The sequence below is a fragment of the Ochotona curzoniae genome, unplaced genomic scaffold (genome assembly GCF_017591425.1).
Source record: "Ochotona curzoniae isolate NIBS_2020 unplaced genomic scaffold, NIBS_Ocur_1.0 scaffold_4683, whole genome shotgun sequence".
Classification (NCBI taxonomy): Eukaryota; Metazoa; Chordata; class Mammalia; order Lagomorpha; family Ochotonidae; genus Ochotona; species Ochotona curzoniae.
This window is the reverse complement of record NW_024467121.1, coordinates 28,884,585-28,910,774: the sequence shown is the minus strand read 5'-3', so window position 1 is coordinate 28,910,774 and position 26,190 is coordinate 28,884,585. Positions and strand designations below refer to the sequence as shown.

The 26,190-nt window shown below is 45.1% G+C and overlaps 1 protein-coding gene across 1 annotated transcript in view; it reads right to left on the bottom strand.

Moving 5' to 3' along the window:
- NID1 (nidogen 1) overlaps positions 1–26,190 on the bottom strand; it is a 75,010-nt gene that overhangs the window by 25,690 nt on the left and 23,130 nt on the right. The window contains exons 4-12 of the mRNA XM_040968091.1: positions 25,510–25,895; positions 23,247–23,396; positions 18,584–18,835; positions 16,347–16,547; positions 13,980–14,225; positions 12,870–13,013; positions 7,759–7,884; positions 1,192–1,341; positions 256–378 (exon numbers count right to left, since the gene is read on the bottom strand). Coding sequence (XP_040824025.1) covers positions 256–378; positions 1,192–1,341; positions 7,759–7,884; positions 12,870–13,013; positions 13,980–14,225; positions 16,347–16,547; positions 18,584–18,835; positions 23,247–23,396; positions 25,510–25,895 — 1,778 coding nt within the window. The remainder of the gene's footprint in view (positions 1–255; positions 379–1,191; positions 1,342–7,758; positions 7,885–12,869; positions 13,014–13,979; positions 14,226–16,346; positions 16,548–18,583; positions 18,836–23,246; positions 23,397–25,509; positions 25,896–26,190) is intronic.

Here is a 26,190-nt window from a genome sequence, read left to right as displayed (position 1 = left end):
ACCTGACAAACAACTCAGGTCACATTGGCTGAACTGCTGGCTCAGGACACAAGGACGATTATCGCCCAGGGCTGCCATGGGCATGGTCCACATGGGTGACATCAATCCTCATTCCCCTATGATCTGTCACCTCCCCATCTTAGAATGTTCTGCAGAACTATCCACTTTGCACCTCTCCAGTTCCCCCAGAGCCGTGAACACAGCACTCATGGAGGTAACCATGAGCTACCAACACCAAATGTCCCATCACCTTACCTCCGGGCACACAACGAAAGCCATCACCCTGGTAACCAGGTTTGCACTGGCATGTGAAGGAGCCTGGAGTGTTGTAGCAGAAGGCATCGGGGTGGCACCGGCTTGGCTGGCATTCATCCACATCTGCAAGACAGCCCAGGGACAATGAGATTCTTTCAGAAGTGGTTTATAGCTCATTGAACATGAATGCTCAAAACACTAACTCCCCAAATTCTATCTTGTGCTTTTATAAGCATGCTGCCCATTGATAACAACATTTGTTCATTAAGAACCAACTTGCAAAAAGGAAGAGAGGATTTCTTTGCATTGCAAAATGGCCCCCATCACTGATAAGAGTTTCAATAATGATGGGAAGGTATATTAGAAATTATCTTCTAAGGAAGTTTGGCTTTTTCAAAAAAAAAATATGACATATTATCCAGTAATTCTGCAAACCATGAGATCCAGGTACCCTGTTCATTGGTTGTCTTCTCTAAAGTTACCTGTAGGAGCACCCTGACAACCAGTAAGGTGCAGTCCTTCATTTATTAAATAAGTGAACTTTGCTTTTACAGACAGAGCAGGCCAAGTGAATAAACAGAGAGAGCTTATTAAATCAAAGATTGGACTTTAAGCTCCATGCATGCCAGAATTGTTTGTCTTCTTGTGAAATTCAAATAACATCCTCTGTTCCTAGTAGAGAGCAGGTGTCTAATTGTTGCTTGAATGAGCAAGTCACATAGAACACAACAGTTTTGGGGGAGCCCAAACATCTTCACCAATGAAAACAAGCCCCAGAAAAGACATCAGGCAAGCAGCCCATCTGCCCAACAGAGCTACTGAGTAATTCTCTCTCACATTCCACTGGTGGGGATAGAAGGCGAGTTAGTAACTCATACAGAGTAAATGTCACCCAGGGAACAGGCTCCTCAAGGAAGAATCACACCAATCACGTACCATGGCAGGCTCGGCCATCCCCAGAGAAGCCTGGCAAGCAGGAACAGGTGTAGGAAGAACCTCCTGTGTAGACACACTGGGCACGCTGGGGTATGTCACAGTCATGAAGGCCGGTTACACAGTAGTTGATGGAACGCTGGTCTACAACAGCTTCAGAATCAAAGTTGACACACACCATTAGAACAAGGTCCCTGAGCAGGTCCACTGCTCTTCCAACCTCCCTCCAAACAAATGTGTTAGTCCAACGGGACATCATAAAGAGGAAGTTGCCTGGACCCCAGGCTCTCGGTCCATGGCCTTGAGTTTATGCAAGGCACACACAGACTAATCTCATGGTCTTGGGTAAATCACGCAACTACTCAGAGTCGCATGCACTTCTTCTGCAGGGCAGGAATGACTTTTAGCATGCAAAGTACAGGGATGCCTGCCGGTAACTATAACTTTCTAACATGCTCTAATGATAGCACTTATAGAATAAGGATTAAGAAGGTAGGCAAGTGACACAGAGGCCCTGGGCTGCTGTCTCCAGTTGGGCATTAATGGCTGAGGTCCAGAGGGTGATTTCCAAAGACTGGATTATTACTTTGGTGCTCTTCAGGCCATTATTTTTTCTTGTGATTTTCTAAAAAAGCACTGAAACCCACAACAGGGGCCCACCCCTCGCAATGTCAGAATAAACTCCTTGTTCCTCAGTATAGGGTTCTTTCAGATATAAGAGGATTTATCTTGCTTCCTGATGAGTAGTCTTCCCCAAATTCATTCCAACTTATCCTACCTTAAGTAATGAAGGAAGGAGAGGGCAAGAGAGAGGGAAATAGGAGGTGTGGAGAGAGAGAGAGAGATCTAAGACGACAGCAAGGAGGAGGCTCTTCAAATGCCTGGGCCAAGTACAAGGTTACCAAACAACTGGAGGTCTCCACTATGCACTTGGTACCTGGTGTCTTTGATTCCTGAGGTCAAAAACTTAAGCTGACTTCTGTGGGACTGGCCCCACTAAACAGAATCTTACAAAATGAAAGTTGGCCAGGTAACTGCAACCAGTGGCCCAAACTTCTGGACAGACAATAGTAACCCACAACACAGGAACCCAGTCCAAGAACACACTCCAATTTCCTTGGCCCCTTCTCCTCTTGCCACCCCTCACTTCCACCTGTTTCTTATTTTTTAATTTAAAAATATACTTTTTTATTTGAAAGACAGAGAGACAAAGCCCCCCATCCACTGGTTTACTCTCCAGATACCCACAATAGGCATAGCTGGGTTAGGCCAAAACTAGGAGCCTGGAACTCCACTAGAGACTAAGTACTTGGTTGTCACCTGCTGCCTTCCAGCAGGCATCTCAGCAGACAGCAGGCATAGGGAGTGGAACGGGGACTCAATCTCAAATACTCAAATAGCACATGTAGAGTTTCTGAGGGCTGGCTTACCAACTGTACCAAACGCCCTCTCAAACCCACCACTTCTGGCAAGCTTTTCTCTGGGGTTTCCTTCTTCCCAACCCCTTAGCTAGCAAGAGGTGACAGCTAAAACTACTAGAGATTTGGGACCCAATGCCTCTACCAATAAGAGGTAGGAAGAATAAATTCCTACCACAAACACTATAACCAGCAGTGGGTCTTCCATCAAGCATGTGCACGGCTTCCAGCAGGTCCCCCATCGTCCACTGCACAGCCTAGGTGTCTCTCCATGCTTCCGCTCTGCTGGCAGGGACAGTCTTATTGCAGGCACATGCAGGTTTGATCTTTACCCACTTGGTCTTCATGATCACATCTGTTGTTTTTTTCTTGAATCCTCACATCATTTATAGAAACAAGCAGTTTGTAACTGAATTTTTTAAGGTTAGATTATCATTTATGTAAGATAGTTTTTTGCAACAGTGCAATTGTATTCTCACAGAAGTGTTAGTGTCAGCTTTGCGATTCTAATAAAAACAGCTATATTTTTTTTATTTTAAAAATAAATAAAGCAATGGCTGGCACTGATGCATACTAGGTTAAGCCACTGTCTGTGATGCTGGCATCCCATATGGAACCCAGTTTTTATGCCCTCTGCTCTGCTTCTGACCCAGCTCCCTGCTAACAACATGCCTAGCAAGCAGCAGATGTCCCAAATGCTTGAATCCCTGCCACACATATGGAAAACCAGGAAGGAATTTCTGGCTTCTAGCTTCAGCCTGGTCCAACTCCAGCCACTGCAGCCAGCTGGTGGAGTGAACTAATGAATAGAGGATCAATTCCTTCCTTTTTAAAGATTTATTTATTTTTATTAGAAAGAGCTTTACACAGAGAAGGAGTGAGAGAGAACAAGGTCTTCTACCCACTGGTTCATTCTCCACATTGTTGCAATGTCTAGAGCCAATCCAAAGTCAGGAGCCAAGAGATTCTTCTGGGTCTCTCACATAGGTGCAGGCTCCCAAGGCTAAAGGCCATCCTCCACTACCTTCCCAGGCTATAATCAGGGAGCTGGATGGGAAGTGGAGCAGCTGGGATACAAACTGGTACCCATATGGAATCTAGGCACTTGTGGGTGAGTAGGGGGAGAGAGAAGAATAACCAATTGAGCCATTGTGCCAGGCCTCTCTTTCATAACCTCACCTTTCAAATAAACAAATTTTAAAGAAAAATAAATAAGCTGATGTGTTCTCAGCTTGGGATAGGAAAGCATTTCCGAAGGGCTCTCTTTGGCCATGGCACTTTTCATAGCCCTGGTTAGTTGCTCTCCAGTCTTCACGGAGACAGTCATGCTACTCATGACAATCATCTGAAAAGGAGCCATGGGAAACCAGGACAGCCAGTGACTTATCAGCACAAAAAAGAAGCTGCTGCTCCATCAACCTCAAGGGGATCTACCACACAAGAGGAGATGTCAGAATGTGCAGCTCCGTATTCCTTGAGGCTCGTAACTTGCAATTTCCCTGTAATGGGATCCTGCAAGAAAGACGGAGAGGAAAGTCTGAGAAAACAGAGAAAACTTACAGTGGAAATCAGAAAGATGGTCAGTTTTTGGAGTTTTACTTTCCTGGTTCTTCCATTTCTTTCTTCTTAAAAAAGTTTTTTTTTTTTTAATTGGAAAGATTTACAGAAAGAAGAAAGACAGAAAGATCTCCCATCTGTTGGTTCACTCCCTAAATAGTCACAATGGCTGGAGCTAAGCTGATCCATAGCCAGGAGCCAGAAGCTTCTTCTGGATTTCCCACACGGATGCAGGGTCCTAAGGCTATCCTCAATTGCTTTCTCATGCCATAAGCAGGAAACAGGATGGGGAATGGAGCAGCAGTAACATGAGCTGGTACCCAGATGGAATCCTGGCATCTGGAGGTGTAGGATTAGCCAATTGAACCTTCTCCATTTCTGAACACTGGAAAAGGACCCTGCCCTGATCCAGAATGTTCAGATGAGGGGTGGCCAGCCTGGAGATGTTGACAGGTTCCTGAGAGACACCTGCAGGCAGGTGAGGGCTTGGAGATGGGACGCATAAGAGAAGGAAGGACATGTCAAGAGGAAGAAAGACGGGCCCGGCGTGGTGGCGCAAGTGGTTAAGGTCCTCGCCTTGCACGCTCGGGATCCCATATGGGCGCCAGTTCTAATCCCGGCAGCCCCGCTTCCCTTCCAGCTCCCTGCCTGTGGCCCGGGAAAGCAGTCGAGGACAGCCCAAAGCTTTGGGACCCTGCACCTGCGTGGGAGACCCGGAAGAGGCTCCTGGCTTCAGATCGGCATAGTATTGGCCGTTGCGCTCACTTGGGGAGTGAATCATCGGATGGAAGTTCTTCCTCTCTGTCTCTCCTCTCTGTATGTCCGCCTTTCCAATAAATAAATAATAAAAATATATGTTTAAAAAAAAAAGAGGAAGAAAGACAAATCAAGGAAGCAAAGGTATTTACAAATGAGGAAAAGAACAGGCGAGAAGTCCACAGTGATTTCACACAGCTTTGTTACTATTAAGTCTAAAAATAAGACCACCACAGCGTTTTCTGATGGTATGACCAATGAGGCAGCAAGAGTGGGAGCACTGTGTGAGGCCAGACTCGACAGAGCTTTTTGCTTAAACCCAACCCTCTTCCTGCCATGACAGAAAGCATACGGCACCGTGGCACACTCCACAGATACTCATGTGCGCAGCAAGTGAAATTCCAAGTTAGATCATGGTAGCCACACATATCCGGCTAGTATCACAGGGCCATGTTCATGCAGATTGGCAGTGTGCTTTCAGGGTAAAGTGACTTATGGCCAAGCTAAAGCCTATCTTTTCCTCCATTACAAACATACTTTGCAGATTTCAGAAAATGGGAGATCCCAGGTTTATGGAAAGTGCCAGCCAGAGCAGTGCACCAAATAGTTCTTCCATGATGGAGACACTAGCTCATAGAGTTCCCTCTGGCAGACCACATGCTTGCCTGAGCCCCCAACGTCACACAGCTGGTTGGGTACAAAGAAAGGCTCCCCAAATGCCAGAATTCTTCCTTTACCCTTCTCTATTCTGACTGGTGGAGAAACTTCCCCAGCCCTGAGTTTCTAGCCTAGGAGACCACCATAACAAGCAATTCCAAGAGAGATTAAACAACTGTCTCAAAGGCAAGCCAGAACCAGTATTCAAATACATCCAGACAGAATTGGACTCTCACAGTGAGCGATCTGCCTACACAGTCTCACATGTAAAGGAGTGAACAGCATAGCAGAATAGGCCTGTTGCAGTCAGGTGGGAATTACAAAACCTCATGAGGCCAGGCCTTAGCAAGATATAGTGATCATCCGGGGGCATTTATGCTTATAGATGAGCAATGCAACCAACTATGCAAGTTAAATTTTACTGAGAATTTGATGTCTAGAGAAAGGGCAAGCTGGTGGGCATCAGGAAGGAACAAAAAGCCTGCTCACAGCTTCCCTGTGTCTGCCCCAGGACTTCATAGGAAGTAAACTAATCATATCATTTTACAGACCAGGGGCTGAGGTCAGGGGGCAGAGGGCATAAGCTGTCTTACTCAAGGGACATTAACACAGCACCTGTCCTGCACCCTGCCCATCCCTCCAGTGACCAGAGACATCAACAGTGGTTGGACTCAGAGAGGCAGGCCATCCTGTCTCACAAGCACCTGACCCAGGATGGCTTACTGACTGAGCATGTCACCACCCCAGGGACAAAGCATAACGGAAATGCTGTTAACACTAAAGTCTGAAAAACAGGGATGGAAGTCAGGGAAAATACAGAGAAAATAAGAAAGAAGAAAAAAAAGTGCCTTTAATTGAGCTGTAATCTCAGCTCTCTGTGCAAAGGGAATTGGCCTGGCCAAGAGCACAGATGTTTGGGTCACACTCAATACATGAGCACGGCGTGTTCTCTCCCGCCCTCAAGACGCCACCGCATCCTGGGACCACAGCCACCCTGTCTCCTGAGTTTTAAGACAGGGCAAAGAGCAAGTTTATAGAGTTCAGCAAACAGCAAAGCAGGGGCCAGAGATGGTTGCTGACCCAGCGCAAGAGGAATTTGTTTTCAATTGGGAATGATGTTGTTGAGCACACAGGGCCCCTCAGTGTTTGGCCCTACAGACCTGAAAATATCTGAGACTCTTTGAGTTTAACATTCTTGAAATTAACATGTCAAAACACAGCAGGAAAAAAAAGGTGGACAAATGGAAACAACCTGGCACCCGGTGGTTGGCCTATCATCATCACCATCACTTAAATTATCCTTAGCCATAAGCACCAGCAGATTAAGGAATAGCACCGAGTTACTTCAAGAAGGCTAAGGAATTAGGCTGGGCATCATAATTTTAAAAATTAAAATCCATAAATATAATGGTCTCAAAGGGGAATTTTGCATATAACTCAAGTAGAATTCAGCCTAAGGTAGTAACAAAACAATGTCTAGAAGGTGGTCCTTCCATGTGAATATAACGACAACAGCTACTGGAATCATATTGAACCAGTCACAAGAAGTTCCAAAGATAGGGGCCATTGCTGTGCTACAGTGAGTTTAGCCGCTGCATTGCAAGGCCCAGCATCCCATATCAGAGTTCCAGTTCAAGTCATGGCTGCTGCTCTTCTGATCCAATTCCTCTCTAATGCATCTGGAAAGGTCATGGGTAACGAGGGCATAAGTGCCTAGGCCCTTGCCACCCATGTGAGAAACCCAGATTGAGTCCCAGGCTTTGGTATGGCCCAGCTCTGGATGTTTCAACAATCTGGGGGAGTGAACCAGTGAATGAAACGTCTCTCTCTTCTCTCTCCCTTTCTCTGTCTCTCCCAGCTCCACTTGCAGCAATTCTGGCTTTCAAATAAATAAATATTTTTTCAAAGAAACAAGGATGAGGCAGAAGCTTGTGACAGGCAACCTGATGGTGGCTCCTAGGATGAACAGCATCACTGTCTACCCCTTGTAGTTGTGACTTCCCTAGCTAACTGGAGGATTGGGCTCAGTCTGATTCGTCTTTATAAATTCCCCTTCCTGTTGCCACATGGGGATCCTTGCATCCTGGCCAAGGCCATCATCTGCAACAACATCCTGTGTTTGCATTGGGGCCATCACACAGCATAGGAACAAAAGTTTTGACCAGTCACCTGGGAAACTTACCTACACACGTTCCCTGGTCGGAAAACTGGTAGCCCTCCACACACTCACAGCGGAAGGTGCCTGGGTGGTTGTTACAGATGGCGTGGCTCCCACACACTGACGGCTGCTCTGTACATTCATCAATGTCTGCAAAAAAACATTTTAAAAACTCCTCTTCAAACATCAAAGATTTGGATATAACAAAGTATTTTTGTCTGAGAACAGGTCAATGTTTGAGCAAATGTTTCCTGATTATAAAGGAAGTGTAAAACAGGCTGGCTTCCTGTGCACCACCTTGGAGAGTGAGATCCAGGTCTTTCTTCTGAGTGAAGGTGTCTTCTCCCCAGCCCCTCTTGGAGTTGCTAGTGAGGCTAGGGCCCAGGCAAATGAGGCAATCACATCAGCCTAGCAAACATGTGAGAAGGTCACCAGAGACAAGTGTCTGGATTCTGAGCAATAATTCAAATTTGTGATTGTTCATAAAGGTTACCTTTCTTGAAGTCACAAGGAAAAGTTGTCCTGTTTAAAGTCTAACTGTGAAGTTCTGAGTGTTCTCTTAAGTTTGATGGACTTGTAGGAAACTGCTTGTGTGTTATTCTGTAAATGAACTAACCAGTAGGATGTCCTTCACATCATAACCCTGCAGCCGTCACCACGGGGAACTGCAATGCAAGAACCAGGAGCCCCATTGGTGGACACAGTGGAGTCTAAATCTTGCCTCCTTCAGTTACTAACTTGAATCTTGGACATGCTATCTAACTACCCAGCCTTAGTTTCCCCATTGGCAAATGGTCCTCATCTCGACAGTCCTTCTGAAGATTCCAGAAAGTGGATCACCTAGCATGCTCGAGACACATGCCTATTATAGTGACTAGGGATCCCTCCTACACCCCAGCTATGGTGATGGCGCTTTCTGATTCTGAGAATACCGCCCTCTAATGATTATTAAGCTTTGGGGGGGGGGTCATTCAGTGGATACCACTGGTCAAAGCCTGGGTAAAGCAGACAAGACCAGAGCTAGCCTCATCATTAACATGGGTACCTGTCCACTGACAGCTTGAAACGAACAAAATACAGGTCTTCTCCATATAAACCATCTACTCCCAGTATATACAGTTCCTTCTAGCATTTCTAAAACTCTGAGGTTGAGTAAGACGAATTTCAAAAGGGCCATGACCATACAAGTTCTCCCCCTTGCCTTCATCCCCTGCCTGTTACCCTAAGGTGGGTCTTCGGCATTTAGGAGAAACAAAGTCTCATGTGTCCACCTGGACGGTCAGCTGAACCACTCCCTTCAAAGGTGAGGTAAATGCCCTGCTGGCCTCTTGGACATCACTGTATAAGACAAGCATTCTTGTCACATTAACCACATAGTTTCTTCTATGTACCAGGTCAAAAACCCAAACCAAATCATATTCAACATTTTGAAAATACACTGGAGAGAGGGAAGGAGGAAGAGAGGGGGAGAGGAGGGAGGGGGGAGAGAGAGGGGAGAGAGAATGATTGTGTGTATATGTATATATTTAAGATACTTTAGATCTCAACCAAGAGGACTGCATCTGGTACAGCTGGAATGTTCTAGAGCCAAGCTTTCCCAAAGCCGCTTCGGGCACAAGCTAGAGCCAGCAGTGGGAACGGTGTGTGTTTGGAGTAGGGAGGGGGCATGTTCGCCATGTGTGGACTTCATAGCCCCATCTGCCAGCTGAGGATGGCACCAACACAGGAGAAGAAAGATCATTCCTGTGCCCGCTGTCTGCACTGGGGCTCTCAGCAGACACTCCCCACCCGACGGCTGCATGTGTCACTCAGACTGCAGGAAATGGAAGTTTAGACAAACTGCCAGCACTCTACAACTTGGAGTAGCAGTTTTCAATCATGAAGACAGAGCACAATCACCAGGAAATGGAATCTAAGTTCTCCTCTGTCCTGGCAGCATTTAAAGAAAGGCATCCCATGGGCTCCAAGAAATCTTCTAAGGTAAAAAGATTCTGAGAGCTGACTTGGACAACCATTGGCAAGTAAGAACTCAGGGCCAAGGAATGAGCCAATGGCTGGCCCCTGAGCATCATCACCACCTCCATGCAGGCCTATACACAGAAGCCAGCCTAGAGGATACCCCTTTATCAATTTTTTAAAATTTATTCAATAGGAAGACTGACACAGAGAATGACAGACAGAGCACTCATCTACCGGTTCACTCCCCAAATGCCAACATAGCCAGAATCTAGAGACTCAATCCAGATGTCCAATGTGAGTGATAGAACTCAGTTACTTAGGCTATCACCAATGCAAAGGTCTGCACTGGCAGAAAGCTGGAATGAGGACCTAGAGCTGAGATGAGATGAGATGAGAAATGCAAACACAAGCATTTCTTTAGGGACAAGATCCTAGAAACTTCCCTGCTAATACATCACATAGTACTTGCAGTTTGGAAATTCCTCCTCACATGTAATTTAACTTCTTTTCTGTAGATACTGGGATGAGGAACTTAACCCTTTCTTTAGTGAAAATAGTGAACTGGCGATATTTAACAAGCCACAACATTTGCTTAAGGATGATTAGTTTTGTTATCAACATCTGGGCAACCTCTTATCTAGCATGAGATTTCCTTCCATATCACCACTCTCTAATTCAATAGAAAAATCCAGGAGTATTTTCATAATTACTTCTTCCTTTTTTTATTGTTTCCAGAAGGCTTACTCTGCATATATTTTCAACAATTCCTAAGTTTCTCCAATGTTTCCCCTTTTCAAAAGGCCCAAGATCTTCTCATTGGAAACTTATTAAATGCTTTCTACAAACTTGAAAATCATTCAATGAGGGATTAACTAAAATCATCCCCACAGACTCCTGTTCACCACAGTCTTAATCACAGAGTTTTCACTTCAACATCATCTCCAAACAACCCCAGGGATTTGCTGGGGGATGTTTATCCAAGGTCATCCTCGTCTTGACTGTCACATGTTATTATATCAGAGCTGCACACAATGATTCACAAAAGGCTCATCCTTACTCTCCCGTAAGATATTTCCCCAGTCAAAAGAACACATGAAGTGATCTGTTTAATGCAATTTCCTATTAAAAGCTTCATGTCTCAATGCATTAACACTTTGGAGTATGTATCAGCGGCCAAGAACAATAAATGGGCTGACAGGGCATCCACACATTCCAGAGAGCTAACATGCCAGAACATTCACTAACTCCAGAACAAAAGCAAGTCCATGTATGACCACTTGTCTTCCCGGACAACAGTATCTGATGATTTCTCTATGACAACAATGGGTTACGTAAGGGCCTGGCTGCCCATGCTTTCTGAAGTGAAACTTTCCCACTGTAAAGTGCTCTCACTTGACATACTAAGAGATCAGTGCTGTTCTGAAGGTCACAGTTCAGCAGTTCAGGGCAGCTCCATGTTACCAGTATTCAGGTGGCCCAGCAAGTGAAGTGGAGATGCATCTTGACTGAGGAGGAGCCCCACTCCTAAATGATGTCTATCACCATCTACACAGCCTGGGCAAGTTTAATGTACATGTACACATGTGTACACACACACACAGTGTCACATTGCTTCAAACTGGGTACAGATTAGGTAGTACTAACTGCCCTTTACTTCTTTGTAGTAATAAGCATAGTATCAAGCCATCTACATGGAGTATTTTAAATTAAAGTATAAAAAATAAGAGCCAGAATAAAGCAGAGTAATATCAATCAATGTTGAATCAGACTTGAGTTCAAATGCTATGTATCATGCACTCACTTCCGTGAGACTCAGTTTTCCCAAATATAAAGAGAGAGATCATCATCTCACGCCTTAGGGTGGCTGCCATCAAAAAGAACAGAACATGACCAGAGGGGCCAGCATTGTGATGCAGTGAGTTGTAATGAATCCAGGCAACCCAGATCAGAGCGCCAAATGAAGTCCTGACTGCTCTGCTTCCTGTCCAGCTTTCTGATTCTGTGTCTGGGAAGGAAGTAGAAGATGACCCACGTGGGTTGGCTCCTGCCACCCATGTGGTAAACCATGATGGTGTTCCTGGCTCCCTGGTTTAGCCTGGTCCAGACCAGGCTGCTGTGGTCATTTGAAGAGTGAACCAATGGGTGCAAAATCTGTACCTGTTGTATATCCCATCTCCCTCCATTACTCTTTCAAATAAACCCCCTTTAAAAAATAATAGAATAATGCCAATGTTATGAAGAAATCAGAATCCTGTACACTGTGCTAGAATATAATATGGTATAGTCACTTCAGAAAACAGTATAGTGGTTCTTCGGAAATTAAAGAGTTTGATACAAAAATCCCAATTTTGGGTAAATACACAAGAATACAAAGTAGATATTTCAACAGATATTTGTATATCCACATTCTTAGCAATATTATCTGACATAGTCAAAAGATGGAAGCATGCCACATGGCCATCAATGAATGGCTAAACAAAATGTAGTCAATCATCAAACCTCATAAAGGAAAGGGAATTCTGAGACACATCAAAACATGGGAGCATCTTGATGACATGATGTTACATGCATCATTAAGGTATGAAAAGAGAAGTGCTGAGTGACTATGTGATTTAGGATGGTCAAATTCACAGAAATAGGAAGTAGAATGATGGTTTCCAGGAGGTGGGGGAGGGAAGAAGGAGTTACTGTTAAATGGGTCAGAGTTTGTTTTCTGAAACAGTTCTAGAGATGGATGGTAATGATGGTTGCACAACAATGTGAACACACTTAACACCACTGAACCCAACATTTCTAACAGGTAAGATGGTAAAATTTGTTACGTGCATTTGACCAAAGCCTAATTTTTTTAAGAAAACATAAGAGAATCAATAGCATTAAAGTTGCTGGAAAATTAGATGAGATAATATTTGTAAACATTTAGCGCAAAAAGTATCTGGATAAATCACAGCCACAATGGGGTGGAACATGTAGAAGCTATACTATGCTGATTAGAATCGATATGTTAAATCAGAAGAAAGAAAGGGGGAATGCTCTAACTGTACAGAGGAAACTGAAAGCACCTGGCACAGACAGGCATGGCACATCCACTAGTCACTGCTTCCTTACCCCGGAGCTCTGGTTTATAGAATCTGGATCACCCCAACACCCCCATAAGCCAGAATCAAAGGATGTACCATAGCAGGTCCGTCCGTCGCCTCGGAAGCCAATGGAGCACTCGCAGGTGAACTGGGTCCCAGGGCCAGGGCGACAGGCAGCATTGGTGTCACAGCCATGAGTGCCAATGTAGCAGGGATTCTGAAGGGCATCGGGGGAATCATCTGTGAGGAGAGACATTGGAACCAAGTGGGTCTTCAGGAAACCTGGCAGGCCTCTTCCTTGCATAGGAAGTTAATCTGCACAGGAAGTTAATGTACAAACTATGGCCAAGAACTGGAGGACAGAAGAGCAGAGAGGAACATAAAACCGGCTTATTCCTATGGCCCTGGCGCGGGACCAGCAACCGGTCATATCCACTTGTTTTTGTGTGGTCTGTTGCTGCTTTCATATTGTGATGGTACAGCTAAGACATGGCAGAGCCTGGGTGGCAGGCAAAGTCTAGAATGCTCACTATCTGGTCTTCTGGGAATGAATGTGCTGACTCCTGACACCCAGACCCACTGTTGTCAAAGATGGGAGAATACCACTTTTATTCTGCTTTTGTGTTATAATCATGTCACTGGAGAAGTGACCGAGGAATGGAGAAGGAACAAGAAAAATGGGAAAAGGAAAAGACCTTCAGGCCCAGGGCCCAGCTAGGCAGGAAACCCTGGGTGTGCATCACCTGAACCCGGCCACCAAGATGCCACAACACCTCAAAAGTCAGCTCCTCCCATATCCCCAGGCACATGCTGTCCCAGGGAGGGTGTATTTCAGGCTCCTGGTCTGGTTCTACTTAAGACTTTCTTAGACCCTAAGCACATAATTTAAAAATCAGCAGCAGAGTGTTCAGAAGCCTATTCAGCATTCTTGGGATGGAACACTCCATCAGGTTACTCAATAGGTGAGCATTCTGCACTTGACCCCAGACAGGGTCAGAGACAGGTCTTCGGGTACAAGGCCAGAGGCAGGAAAGCTTTTGTAAGACTTGCAGTTAGCCTTTATCAGAAAGTATGTCAGCACAATTTTCTTCCACTGCTCAACAGTAAAAGATCACAGACAACCTGTAAAAAGCAGGGTTATTTAGAACACACAAACCCAAACAGGAGCAGGTGCAGGAACCCACACAATGCCTGGGGTAACCTTACCCCTCACAGGCCCAATGGAGTTGCTGAGTGCATAGCGAAGGATTCGTTCCTCTTGGTTGTACAAGACAAACACACTGTCCACGGAGAGCTGCTGGGTGTTGGCCAGGGCTGGCCGCGAGTCATCGTGCACGCAATCTTGGAAGGTGATGGTCTGGCGCCACTGGTAAGTGTAGGTGTGCGATGGGCTGGTGCCATCCCGCTGGGGCTCAGTCACCGTGTACTCCCGGGTGGAGGAGGATGTGATCACTGGTGTACAGCAGGATGAGGGAAATCAGGCAGGGAGAGAAAGAAGAGATCTTTACAGATGCAAGAAGTTTAATCCTGGGCATAAAAGTCATCTGTGGCATCCTTTGCTCAAGCTGCTACCAGATGACAGGTCAGGTAGAACAGCTTCAGTAAGACAGGTTCACTGTGTCCAGACTCACTGTGCCATCTCGAGTCCCATACTACCACTGGTAGCATTTATATTAATACTTGCTGCTTCTCTTCCCAAGGGGTTCCCCATAAGTTGGTCAGACTCCAAGAAGCAGCATGAGATGGGGAGAAACAGCATACTTCCGGGAGGTGATCTGCTTGAATTTACACCTCATATTCCTCCCAACCTGTATGACCATGAGTCACTTACTAGCATCTTCAGCCTCAGCTTCTTTTAAAAATGGGTTGGGGTAAAGGCATGGGATTACATGGGGAAATACATGAAATGTCTCTAGAATAAAGCAGATTAATGTTGTTAAAGATAAGCTGCCACTGACTGAGCAAGTACCAGACGGTCAGCAGTGTGCTTACTGCTGGATGTAGGTTATCTCACAAAGGATTCAACACACAGTGCCTGCTGCATACCAGCCTGGATCCAGCAGCTCCATGGTATTTAAAATCAGGGCATTAAATGGGTTTCAGTAGCCAATTTTGGGAAATCCACCAGTGCAAACCTCAACAGAGGGGAGAGACAGACCGCTGCACTCACAAGAAAGCTGCTATTTACTCATGCAACAAAACTCCCAACTTCCTATTTTGTTAAAAACAAAGTATAAAGGACTCTTTATATTTTTGTACTTTGCTGCAGTTAGCTCCACCATAGAAGGATTAAAGCCAAAGGATAAATAAAAGCTCAGTGTAGGCTGTTCCTGTCCAGCTCCCACATGCTGGCTGCCAGAAAGACCATCTGGCTGCAGGCAGCCTCTGCACACTGGGGTCTGGCTGCTTATTCCCACCCCATTCCCTGGCTCTCCTCTCCCTAGAAGGAGAGCTTAACCAAGTCACAAAGCCCTAGTCATTGGTACAACCTTCTGGGGCAGCAATTACATTAACAAGAGCTTTTAAAAAGGCTCTATCATTTGAACCAGTACTTCTAGGAATTGAGACTTAGAAGAGAACCAGACAGAAATGTGGCCAAGGTCTATGGCAAAGATTGTCATTTCAACTCATTATGATGGGGGAAGGCTGGGAATAACATAAGTTTTAGAAAATAACAGTCCAATAAGAGTTATTGAACAGAATTGTATAGATCCTTAAAAAAAAAAAAAGATTACTGGAGTCTAGTTCATGAAAATTGTTAGTCACAATTTGATGTTAACAGAAAGGGCTAAGCCATAACAAAGTGGGATGATCAAAATTTTACTGAAATAAAAACTACCTGTCTGACTATACATTGCATAACAGTATTGTATCATTTTTTCTTTTTATGTATGTATATTTTTTATATCAATGTTTAATATCTTGATTTAGATAATGAGTCTATGGCCATGTAAGAGAATATCCTTGTTCTTATGAAAAAAATGCATGAAATATTTAGCGGATGAACTCTACTGATATCTAAATATAGCAATTTCAATTGATTGGGTGGAAAATTTATAAAGAATATATTGAGAGTTGATAAATGCGGCAAAATACTAAGGAACAAAGCTGGGTAGATGGCACAAAGAAATTCTTCAGGCAGTTTGAAACATTTCATTAAGCTTTAAATTGCTTAAAACTAATACCAAATGGAGAATAAACACAGTTTGTAAAAACTACATAGAGTGTATATCATGGTAGGATTATTTTGTCTTGAAATGATATAGTATGTTGGGATATTTGATATAGATTGAGGTGTGTCTTTGTTGGGAGATGGCTGAAAGGTAATAGAGTTTACTAATATTTATATCCACCCATGTTTTACAATTCTCAAGTTATGCCCATTTTCTTTTTTCTGTTAAATTCTCTACAAGCATCTGCTATGTCTATAGTTGTGGGGAAGGGCGGGGAGAGGAATGACTGCAACAAAGGTCCTGGGTGTTTCCCTCTGCAAACCCCAGAGGGTTGTCCGCAGTGGCAGATAAGCAGAATGTAGTCATGCAGGCAGACCCTGGGCTGAGGGCTGCGGCTCACCATTGCTGGAATAGTGGTAGAGCTCTGTGTACGGTTCGATGTGCACAGAGGAGCCGGCTGGGATCTGGGGTACGCGGCCCTCCAGCTCTGTGTCGATGGTCAGATGTCCATGTTCGTCGATGCCGCTGAACCGCTGCTTGATGACCAGTTTACCTGGGTATCCTACAAAGGTCACCTCTGCCTGGCGGCTGAACTCGCCCCCTGGAAAACAACATTATCCTCTGCCACTCTGTCATTCATCCAGTGAACGTGCCTTCCTACCCTCCCTAGACCCCCAGTGCAGCCGTGAGCAGGCAGCTTCCAAAGGAAATTCCATTTAACAGATGACCACTAGGCTGGCAACAGTGAGGACAAAGGGTGGACACCCATGTGGTACAATTGAGCCAGGCACAGAGGAGAGGAACTAATTCCCAGCCACATATCAGCATCTCAGAGAGATAGCCAGTGGTTGTGCTAGAAAAAGTAGGCAACTTCTTGCTGGGCTGCCAGCTTTGCTAACTACTGAATGAGTGATTGTGAACAAATTAATCCTCTAAGCTCGCTATCTGCTGGTGATTAAAGAGGGATTGCGTCTATCTTGTGGCTGTTAGATGAGACACAGTATGCTGAAATGTGTTGTTGGGTGCTCCACAAGTATAGTGAGGTAATAATTATTGTGACAGGTCAGTGCTGCTCAGTATGAACAAGTTGCTTGGAACAAGCCATCAACACTTCTAGAAACCACCCTAGGATCACATGTGGGATGTGGGTTCAGGAGTTCCCCTGGGTTTGGGTGAAGCAGCAGCCACAGATACACGGAAAAAACAAGAGCTACTCCCCACCCCACCCCCTTCCATCTCTCTCTCTCCTACAGTAGTACTGTATTCCTTTTACAGCAGGAGCGGCTGGGAAACCACAGCACCAAGTGCTAACCCTGGTCCACCCCATTTCTGTACAGCCTTGGAGTTAAGCATGGTCTTCAGATTTTTAAGAATTTTGTCTCATAATATGTGAAAATTATGTCAAATTTAAATATTGGTATCCATGAATAAAGTTTTATCAGAACACAGTCACATGTGCTCATTTGCATATTATCTATGATTGCGTTCATCCTACCAGGATCCAGCTGAGTGGCTTTAACAGAGATCATACAGCCTAAAACATTCAGGCAAAGCATTTACTATCTGGTCCTGCCAACCCTTTGACAACCTTTGTAAACAGCCACCCAAGTCCCATGCAGATGGTGAGCTGGGACAACAGGCCCTGGAGGGATTAAGAAGGCTCAGTGTATTAACTAGGATTCGCTGTGGCATGGGATCTGGGAAGATTTCCTCTCTCTGGGATCTGCTGGAGCTGGCGCACATCACCAGGTGTCACCAAGAGCAATTAGCACCAGCAACCCCAGCATGTGAAGCCTGCAGAAAATCAGGAACTGCAGCAAACAAAAAAGCATCTTGTTTTGTAGTACAGATAGGGTTATGATACTCAGCATGTACTGAGTGCCTCAGGAACTGGGCCACAGGGTGGGGATTCAGCCTTTGTCAAATATGTACCTCCATCAGAGCTGTTTCCAAGAATGGGGTCCTAATGTGTACAAGAGGGGCTCATCCTGGTGGAGCAAAAAGCCACCACCGCTCCAAGGAATTGTCCCCCAAAGGAGTTTACCACACGGCTGCTGCAGACTGAAACTTCCCTGGCAGGGCACAGTGTCTAAGAAACTTCAAGGCCATTTTCAGGAGTGTCCCTAAGATTCATGCGCATTCACTGGGCCTCATTTATCAGCCACAAAATGGCAAGTTGCCCTTCTCTAAGCAGATGCTAAGGATGTCTTGCAGCCATGTCAGATATGTTGGAAAGGGAGGTTGAGGGACAAGCTCCACAGAGGTCGGGAGGCAAGTTGCCAGTCAGACACTTTTGGCTGTGAGGATGGTGCAGCCCATGTCGCCTGATTTGCTGGAGACTTCAAAATCTCTACTGTGAAGTCACTCCTTGACCAAAAACACATTTCCAGTCAGTCTCAGTGTGTACAGCAATGACATCTTCGTATGAATTTTACCTCCTTATTCTATTGCCAGGGCAAAACTACAGGTCATCCTTTCTATGGTCAAAAAGAACTCACCAAATATTTCAAATACCTCTCAATAATCCACTTGCAAGCAAGCAGCTGCATTTCCATCCATTCCCAGGCCCTCCCCCAGCCACTCCTGGCCCCAAATACCACTGTGTTCCCACTGATTTTAATGTTGGATGGAAATTACCAGTGATGCTGAACCCATTCTTGAATCCATCCTGCTCCACCGCAAACATCCAGCCAATGATGCCTCCAATGGGCGCCAGAGGAAGCAGAGAGTAGCCCACAGGCTCGGGAATGGTGCTGATGGCCGTGTAGGAACGCCCGTGGTTCATCACCACATAAGAGTGCAGATCAGTGTTCTCAAAGACAACGGGGACCTGGCTTGTACCCACAAAGATCCTTCCTTTAACTTTGCCGTTGACTCGCTGTGGAGAGCCTGAACCACAAACAGAGGAAGGTATCAGTCACTTTCAACATCTGGAAGGACCTACACCTATTGGTGGACGGAGCAAAGCAAAAAAAAAAAAAAGCAGCTGTCCTTCCTGAAAGACTTGTGAGCATGTGCCACAAGCCTTGGATATTCCAACCCTGCTACTCTATTCCACATGTCTGGAACAAGATGGTATAAAAGCCGGCTCAGGACCTGGCACAGTGGCCTACCAGCTAAAATCCTTGCCTTGTATGCACCGGGATCCCATACGGCAGCCCCACTTCCCATCCAGCTCCCTGCTTGTGGCCTGGGAAAGCAGTTGAGGATGGCCCAAAGTCTTGGGACCCTGCACCGGCATGGGAGAACCAGAAGAAGCTCCAGGCTCTTGGCTTCAGATTGGCTCAGCTCCAGCCATTGCAGTCACTTGGGGAGTGAATCAGCAAATGGAAGATCCTCCTCTCCTTCTCTCTGCATATCTAACTTTCCAGTAAAAAATTAAAAATAAGTCTTAAAAACAAAACAAAAAAAACCAAAAGCTGTCTCAATGGGGAGCCACTATGTGACTGGGGAATTGTGCGGGGAGGCAGAGAGTGGTATAAGAAGTAATCTCAGGAGAGGGCAAGATCACAGGGGATCTAGAATGAAAAGGGCCACGTAGCTGGTCACTTATGTGAAAAGGATAGAATGAATCGTTTTGCTGGGAGAGCAGGGTCAACCGGATGGCCCCTTTCTGTGACATGCCTCAGGGTCTAAAACAGTCAGACTCCCTGGGGCTAGGCCTGGCAGGGGGCATCCTGGAACCTTATGGGAACCAGACCACACGTGGGCAGGGAAGACATCACAGGCAGGTGCTCTGAGCCAGGACCAGCTTGGTGAAGGTGGGCTTTTCTGTCACGGATTGTTCTGCTTATAAGAACTGGGAATGATGTGGCTGAGGACTGCTATGGTAAATGTGAATAATTTCTTCAGAGGAGGCCGTTGAGGCGCAACATGTTAAGTGGCTATTTGAGACACCAAAGTCTCATATTGGAAGGCCTGTTCAGGTCCAGGCTACCCTGCTTCTCATCCAGCTTCCTGCTAATGTGCACCCTTGGAAGCAGCGATAATAGCTCAGGAGCATGGATCCCAGCCTATATGGGAGACCTGGATGTAGTTCTGCGATTTTGACTTTGACCTGGTCCCCACCTTGCTGTTGTGGGCACTTGAGTAAAACAGTTGACTGAAGATCTGTTTCTTTATCCCTCGCCTTCAAATAAGGTGAAAATAACAATTTAAAAAGTTTTCCTAATAAACTAACAGCATAATCCTACACAGGAGACAACTTATGCTTGCAAATTATGTTCATAATATACATTTACACACACTTGGGGGCAAACTGCTACTCAAGGCAGTATGGTGAGCGTGTCTCTTCTAACCTATGCATATCTATTATGTTTGGCTATAAACAAATGTATTCATTATTATCTAGTCAGGAAAAAAATGAATTAGCTCTTATTGTATATATGACTCAGAAATTCCGAGTCAAATTCTGAGTCAAGAAAATGGAACACAAAACCACACAGAAACTGTATACAAATGTTCTACACAGTATTATTAATAACTAAAAACAGAATTAACTTAGGGTGTTTATCAACTGATGAGTAGATTATCAAGATATGGAATATACAACTACAGGGATATTATTTGGGTAGCAGGAAAGAATGAAATATTGACACATGCTGGGACCATAGTAGCATAGTAGCTTATGCCAATCTACATGGGGTGCTGACATTCCATATGGGTGCTGGTTTGAGTTTCAGCTGCTCTACTTCTGATCCAGCTCCCTGTTAATGTGCTTGGAAAAGCAGTGAAAGATGGGCCAAGTCCTTGTGCTCCTGAACCCGCGTGGGAGAACTGGAAGAAGCTCTAGGCTCCTGGCTTTGAAGTCATCCAGCTGTGGCTGCTATGGCCATTTGAAGACTGAAACAGCAGAAATAAGACCTTTATCTATGTCTCCCCTTCTCTCTTTGTAAATTTGCCTCTCAAAAACAATAAATAAATATTTTTAAAAAGTAACACTGACACATGCTAAAACATGCATGAACTTTGAAAATATGCTAAATGACACAAGCCAGATGCAAAGGGTTGCATATGGTATGATTCTATTTGTGTGAAATGTCCACAATAGGAAAACAGAGGCTGGGGAATTTCGGGGACTGAACAATGCTAGTGGGCACAGCATTTCCTTTCGGAGTGATGAAAAGAAATGGCTGAGAATCAGAAATGATGGCTGAACAATCTAATGGGTATAACAAAACCCACACAATTGACTACTTTAAAAAAGCTAAGACACTGGTGAAGATGTGCCATATTGGAGTCCTGGGGTCTGATGTCCAGCTTCCTGATAACACCAACCCACAAGACAGCAGTGGTGGCTCAGGCAATTCCTGCCACACACATGGGAGACCTGGATTGAGTTTCCCGATTCCAGCTTCAGCCAGGTTTAAACCTAAAACTGTGGACCTTGTTGGTATAAATGTCAGGTCTCTCTCTGTCTGCCTCTCAAAGAAATCAAAATTTTCAGGGTATGTGAATCAGATCTCATAAAAACAAAACCTGAAGGAAGCAGTACAACAAAAGTGATCTTGGATTATTTATGCTTGCTGTGGAACCTCTGCCGTTATCACACTTACTCATTTTCACAGACTCCAAGTTGTCAGGAACATGGCTTTCACTTACTCTTGAAAGTTCTCTTCGCCTAGCAAATTTTCTTAATAACCCTAGACAGATGGACTGGTAGCTGAGGGGGTTGCCCAAGGCCTGATGGCTTTTTGCTGTCTTCATACACTCAGGCTGCTAAATGGAATTACTGGAAGCCCTGCATATTGTGTCATTACACTTGGGAATGCTGTGTTCGTAACCAGCAAGTTAATAGCAAAAGAATGCATCTTGGGAACCAATGCAGAAATAGGCAGGCGAGCCAAGTGGAGGAAACTAAACAATTTTTTTTCACCAAATATTGAGCTAGAAAAAAAAATTTTTTTTTGGTATCAAACATCCAACAAATATTTAAACCACAAAACAATTACAGAGTGCAGGTATAATGTCTAAATATGTGACTGACCAGTTGGTCATAGCTGAGCTAACTCCAAACACAATCTGTTCATGTTTTGAGAACTCTTTTCTCTGGCATGGAAGGAGGTAATGAGATGATTCCTTAAGAATAAGCGTTTGCTATGAATTTTTGGAAGGTCTGCACAGGGTGGGAGAGGGAGAGAAAGCCAAGGCCCAAAGACACAAAGGCACACTCTCCCTGGGGTGATGCACTTTGGAAGAAAACAGAAAACACTTTAAAGATGTTGAAATCATCCCCCCAAATAGAAGGAGCATGCTCAATTTTCATTCATTGTTAAAGCCAAGATTTAAAAAATACTCACTTTATCTGCCTGAAGGAATCTGCCCAGAAGGAAGCAAGTTTTTGTTTTTAGCTAATTAAAATGATAATGACTTAACTGTTACAATGGCAGGGAATCTCAGAAACAGCAAAGGGTCCTCCAATGGTGTTTTATTGAGTTAAACTATGTACAGTCATGGGAAGTTTGCCTTTAAACACACAAGATAAACGACCTATGATGTGTGAGACAATTTTTCTGAATATGAAGGTGAAGATGTCCAATATAATGGGGCTTGAGTTGCTTCATTTTTGTTTTTGCTTTGTTTTCATTCTAGTATGTGCTTCTGATCTTGCACAGGAAACTCTCTAAACCTGCACAGAAAGGATTATTCTCACCTTCTGAGAACATAAAACCTGATGCTTTAAAATTATTTAGGTATTCATAAAGTTATTTTGTTTTACTTAAAAGGCAGAAGTCAAGAGAGTGCTAGCTCCCTCCAAAGCGTGGCTCTCTCAAATCCCTGCAGCAGTAGGCACTGAGCCAGCTGAAGCCCAAACTGGGAACACTCTATGGCTCTCCACATGAGTGACAGGAACACAAGGTCTTGGGCCAACACCTGCTGTCTCCTGGGATTTGTATCAGCAGAAAACTGGAACCAGGAGTAGAGCTGGGACTCGAACCCAGGCACTCAGATGAGATGCAGGCATCCCCAGCAGTGTCTTAATCACTATGCCAAAACTCCATCCAGGACCTAGGTCTTTTGAGGACATAGTTTAGAACAAAGGTGTGTGCACTATCAAATGCACTTTGGAGTTAGCAACGGAAGGAGTCTGGTGCAACACCCCTTATGATCTATGAAATCCATCCTCTAATGGATTTCAGAGGCGCGGGAGAGGGAAAACAGAGAAGCATGGTAACTGGAATACCCTTGACCCACAGCCTTTTGGTAAGCCAGCAGATGTCTCTAAAGTAATCCAAAAATTTAAAGCACCAGTCACCCAGTCCCCCAGCTCCCACAGATGGAACACAAACCAGCAGTTTACCTTCTGCAACACACTGCCTGCCATTGCCTGTGTAGCCAGCCACGCAGCTGCAGCAGAAGCCGGTAGTGTAGTCCCTGCACTCTGCATGCACCGAGCATTGGTGTCGGTTGTTGGCACACGTCTGGCGAGAGTCCGTGTTGTAGCTGAAGACTGTTTTCCAAAACACAACGACACACTGGTGAGCACTCTGATACCTTGGGCCTTGGTGCCCTTTAGCTCTGCAGGAAGTCTAGCTCTGCTAGGCAAGCCACGGGTCCAGACTCACCACAACACATTGAAATCTATCACATGGAACTGCTTAGCTACCGATGTGCCTCCATCACCCAAACCTCTGAGGCAGAGAGGACTACAGGGGGCAGAGGAATCAAAGCGGGGAGTTCTTAAAATCTGCTGTGATCCAGCAACCTGAACGACTGTCACTCAACAGCATGCATGCAATGGTGTCCCCACAACATAGTCAGCACAATCAGCTTCACGCTTCTGGGGAGCTTGAAATATATTTTTTAATGATCTCTTTTGTGGTTAGAACACATGTAGTAACAGAACATTTGCCATTTTAACAACCTTTTCATTTCTTTCCCCTCAGGTTAAGCTCTTACATTCCAGCTCATCAAAATGAATCTCTGAGTCACACCTGCCCTAAAAAGCTTTAACCCAAGACACAAAGAGAAGTTTTGCCTATTTAAAATTTACCTCTCAAATTCACTTACTAAAATCATGAACTTACTCACAGAATCTCAATTCTAGAGCAAATTCACCTAGAAGGAAATTACCAAGCACAAGAGCGGGCGAATCAGAGAGAGAAGAGTAATTCTGTTCATAACCGGCTATGAAGAGCCAATGTAAAAGCAAATCTTAGCCTAGGTAGATTCTGGTAGTGCTGCAGACACCAAAGAGAACACCCTGTGTGTATGAAGAGGCACTCGAGGGGCTCAAAACTGAACTTGCTTGACACTCCTGATCGCATAAGCCTCAGCTGTGGGCCCAGCTGGGGCTGTGAGGGACTATTTCAACGCCACTCACTACAGAAGACTGATCTTTCCAGAAAACAGTGAAGCCTGGAACAGAGGGACAGAAGCACATCTATTACAGATACATGTGGGCTCAAGTTTGGGTTTCTTCAGCCTCAGCATCACCATGAAGTTGTTATGGTTACTGATATGTGAATAATTTCACAGGTGAGAATGTCAGAGACACCTAAGGATGGGTGGGAACAGGGTAAGACTCAAAGCTCAGCATCTGCAAGTGACAATGTCCAGCACATCTGGGGGAGATGACTCTGAAAGCCAAGGCAGAGTACCAATGGCTGACAGATGTCGGCACCACTCCAGGAGGCAGGGTGAATGATGTGACCCACATCCCCGTTCTTCTCCGATTCTGCACCTCAGACATGAGCACATGACTCAGTAACCATCCAGCTTGTCCTCTGAATGCTCAGTAAGAACAAACATGGTGTGGGTACTGCTGAGAGATCAAACAAAACAAGTAGGGAAGAAAGAAAATGGGTGAATAATACAGGGTGCAGTGGGGCTCTTGAGATCACTTCCCGGGAGAAATAGTAGGCTCGTGGTGAGCCTAGCTACAGATCTACACAAACCCGCTTACATGATTCTTATGAGGTTATATGGCAACCCAAAGAGAAAAAAAAAATAGTAAGCACAGTTTAGTGTGATTCTCTCTTATAAGGACAATTAAAGTATGCTGGAGTTCAAATAATAGGATATGATTATCTTAGAAGATACACTCAAAAGCTATCTTTCAGAAAAGGGGAACTGCTTATTTTGTATTTTTGAGGCTTTAGAAACAAACTCTAAAACTGACCTAGCCTGGGAGGAAAAATAATCAACCAGTCTTGTTCCCAAACAAAGGGAAATAAATGCCAAAGATAAGCTGTGTTAGGAGCCAAAAGAACTTCTAATGTGTTGTTTCAGGTGGGTGACCATGTTTCTGATCTTAGATGTTTCAAATAAGAAATCTGACTTCCACAATAACTTTGAAGCACAATTCTGTTTCAGACAGTCAGAATGGAGAACTGAGAAACCGGAAAATGGACAACCACAGGCCAGCTCCCCAAACATCACTGTTTCTCTGAAATCATCAGGCTGACACACCAATGTTGGCTGACTGCGAGAGGTCAGCCTCTACTTCCCAAGTTCTCGTCCTTACCAACCACCATATGATGCACACAACTGACAGCCCCTCGCAGTACTCCTGCACCTTAACACCCAAGTGCCTGAGAACCTTACCAGATCCATGGTCTTACCGACTCCTGTTTCCTCGACTTCATCCACGTCTATGACCTGTGGGTGCTGCTGGGAAAACTTCTCCACTGGCAACTGGAAAGATCTGGTCCTCTCTGTGGGAGGCCCAGGGGATCTCTCAGTAACCACATGACGTGGGGAGAGGACACTGGGCACACTGTGCGCATCACTGTCTCCCCTTCTCGCAGTCTCATAAGGGAAGGATTGGGTGGTAGCATCCTCCAAGCCCAGATGAGTGGTGACTAGGTCATAATCTTCATCCTCCTCCTCATCATACTCTTCTCCATTGCTGGGTCCGAGGTTCACATCTGCAGGGACCACGCCATTGGCCGTTGCAGGACTCCCAATCTCAAACACCCAGATACCCTTCTGCCCAGAGTTGCTGCTCCTAGGGAGAAGAGTAGGCTTTTTAGAAACAGGCCAGCAGTCACAAATGGCCACAGTTAACCAAGATAAAGTCAGCCCTGGGAAATTCACACTGATCTGAAAGCCATCACCTGCTTCTAAATGTAGCAAGGGCTGGAGACTGGGAAAGTTGGTTCAAGGCTTTTTTGGGGGAGGAGGAGGAGGGGCAGTGTTCAATGGGCACAACACCAGCAAGGGTTCACCTACAACCACTCCAGAGCTCTGCTCGAGGGCCACGTCAGAACTTAAAATGTTACTTGCACTGATCACTGGTTATA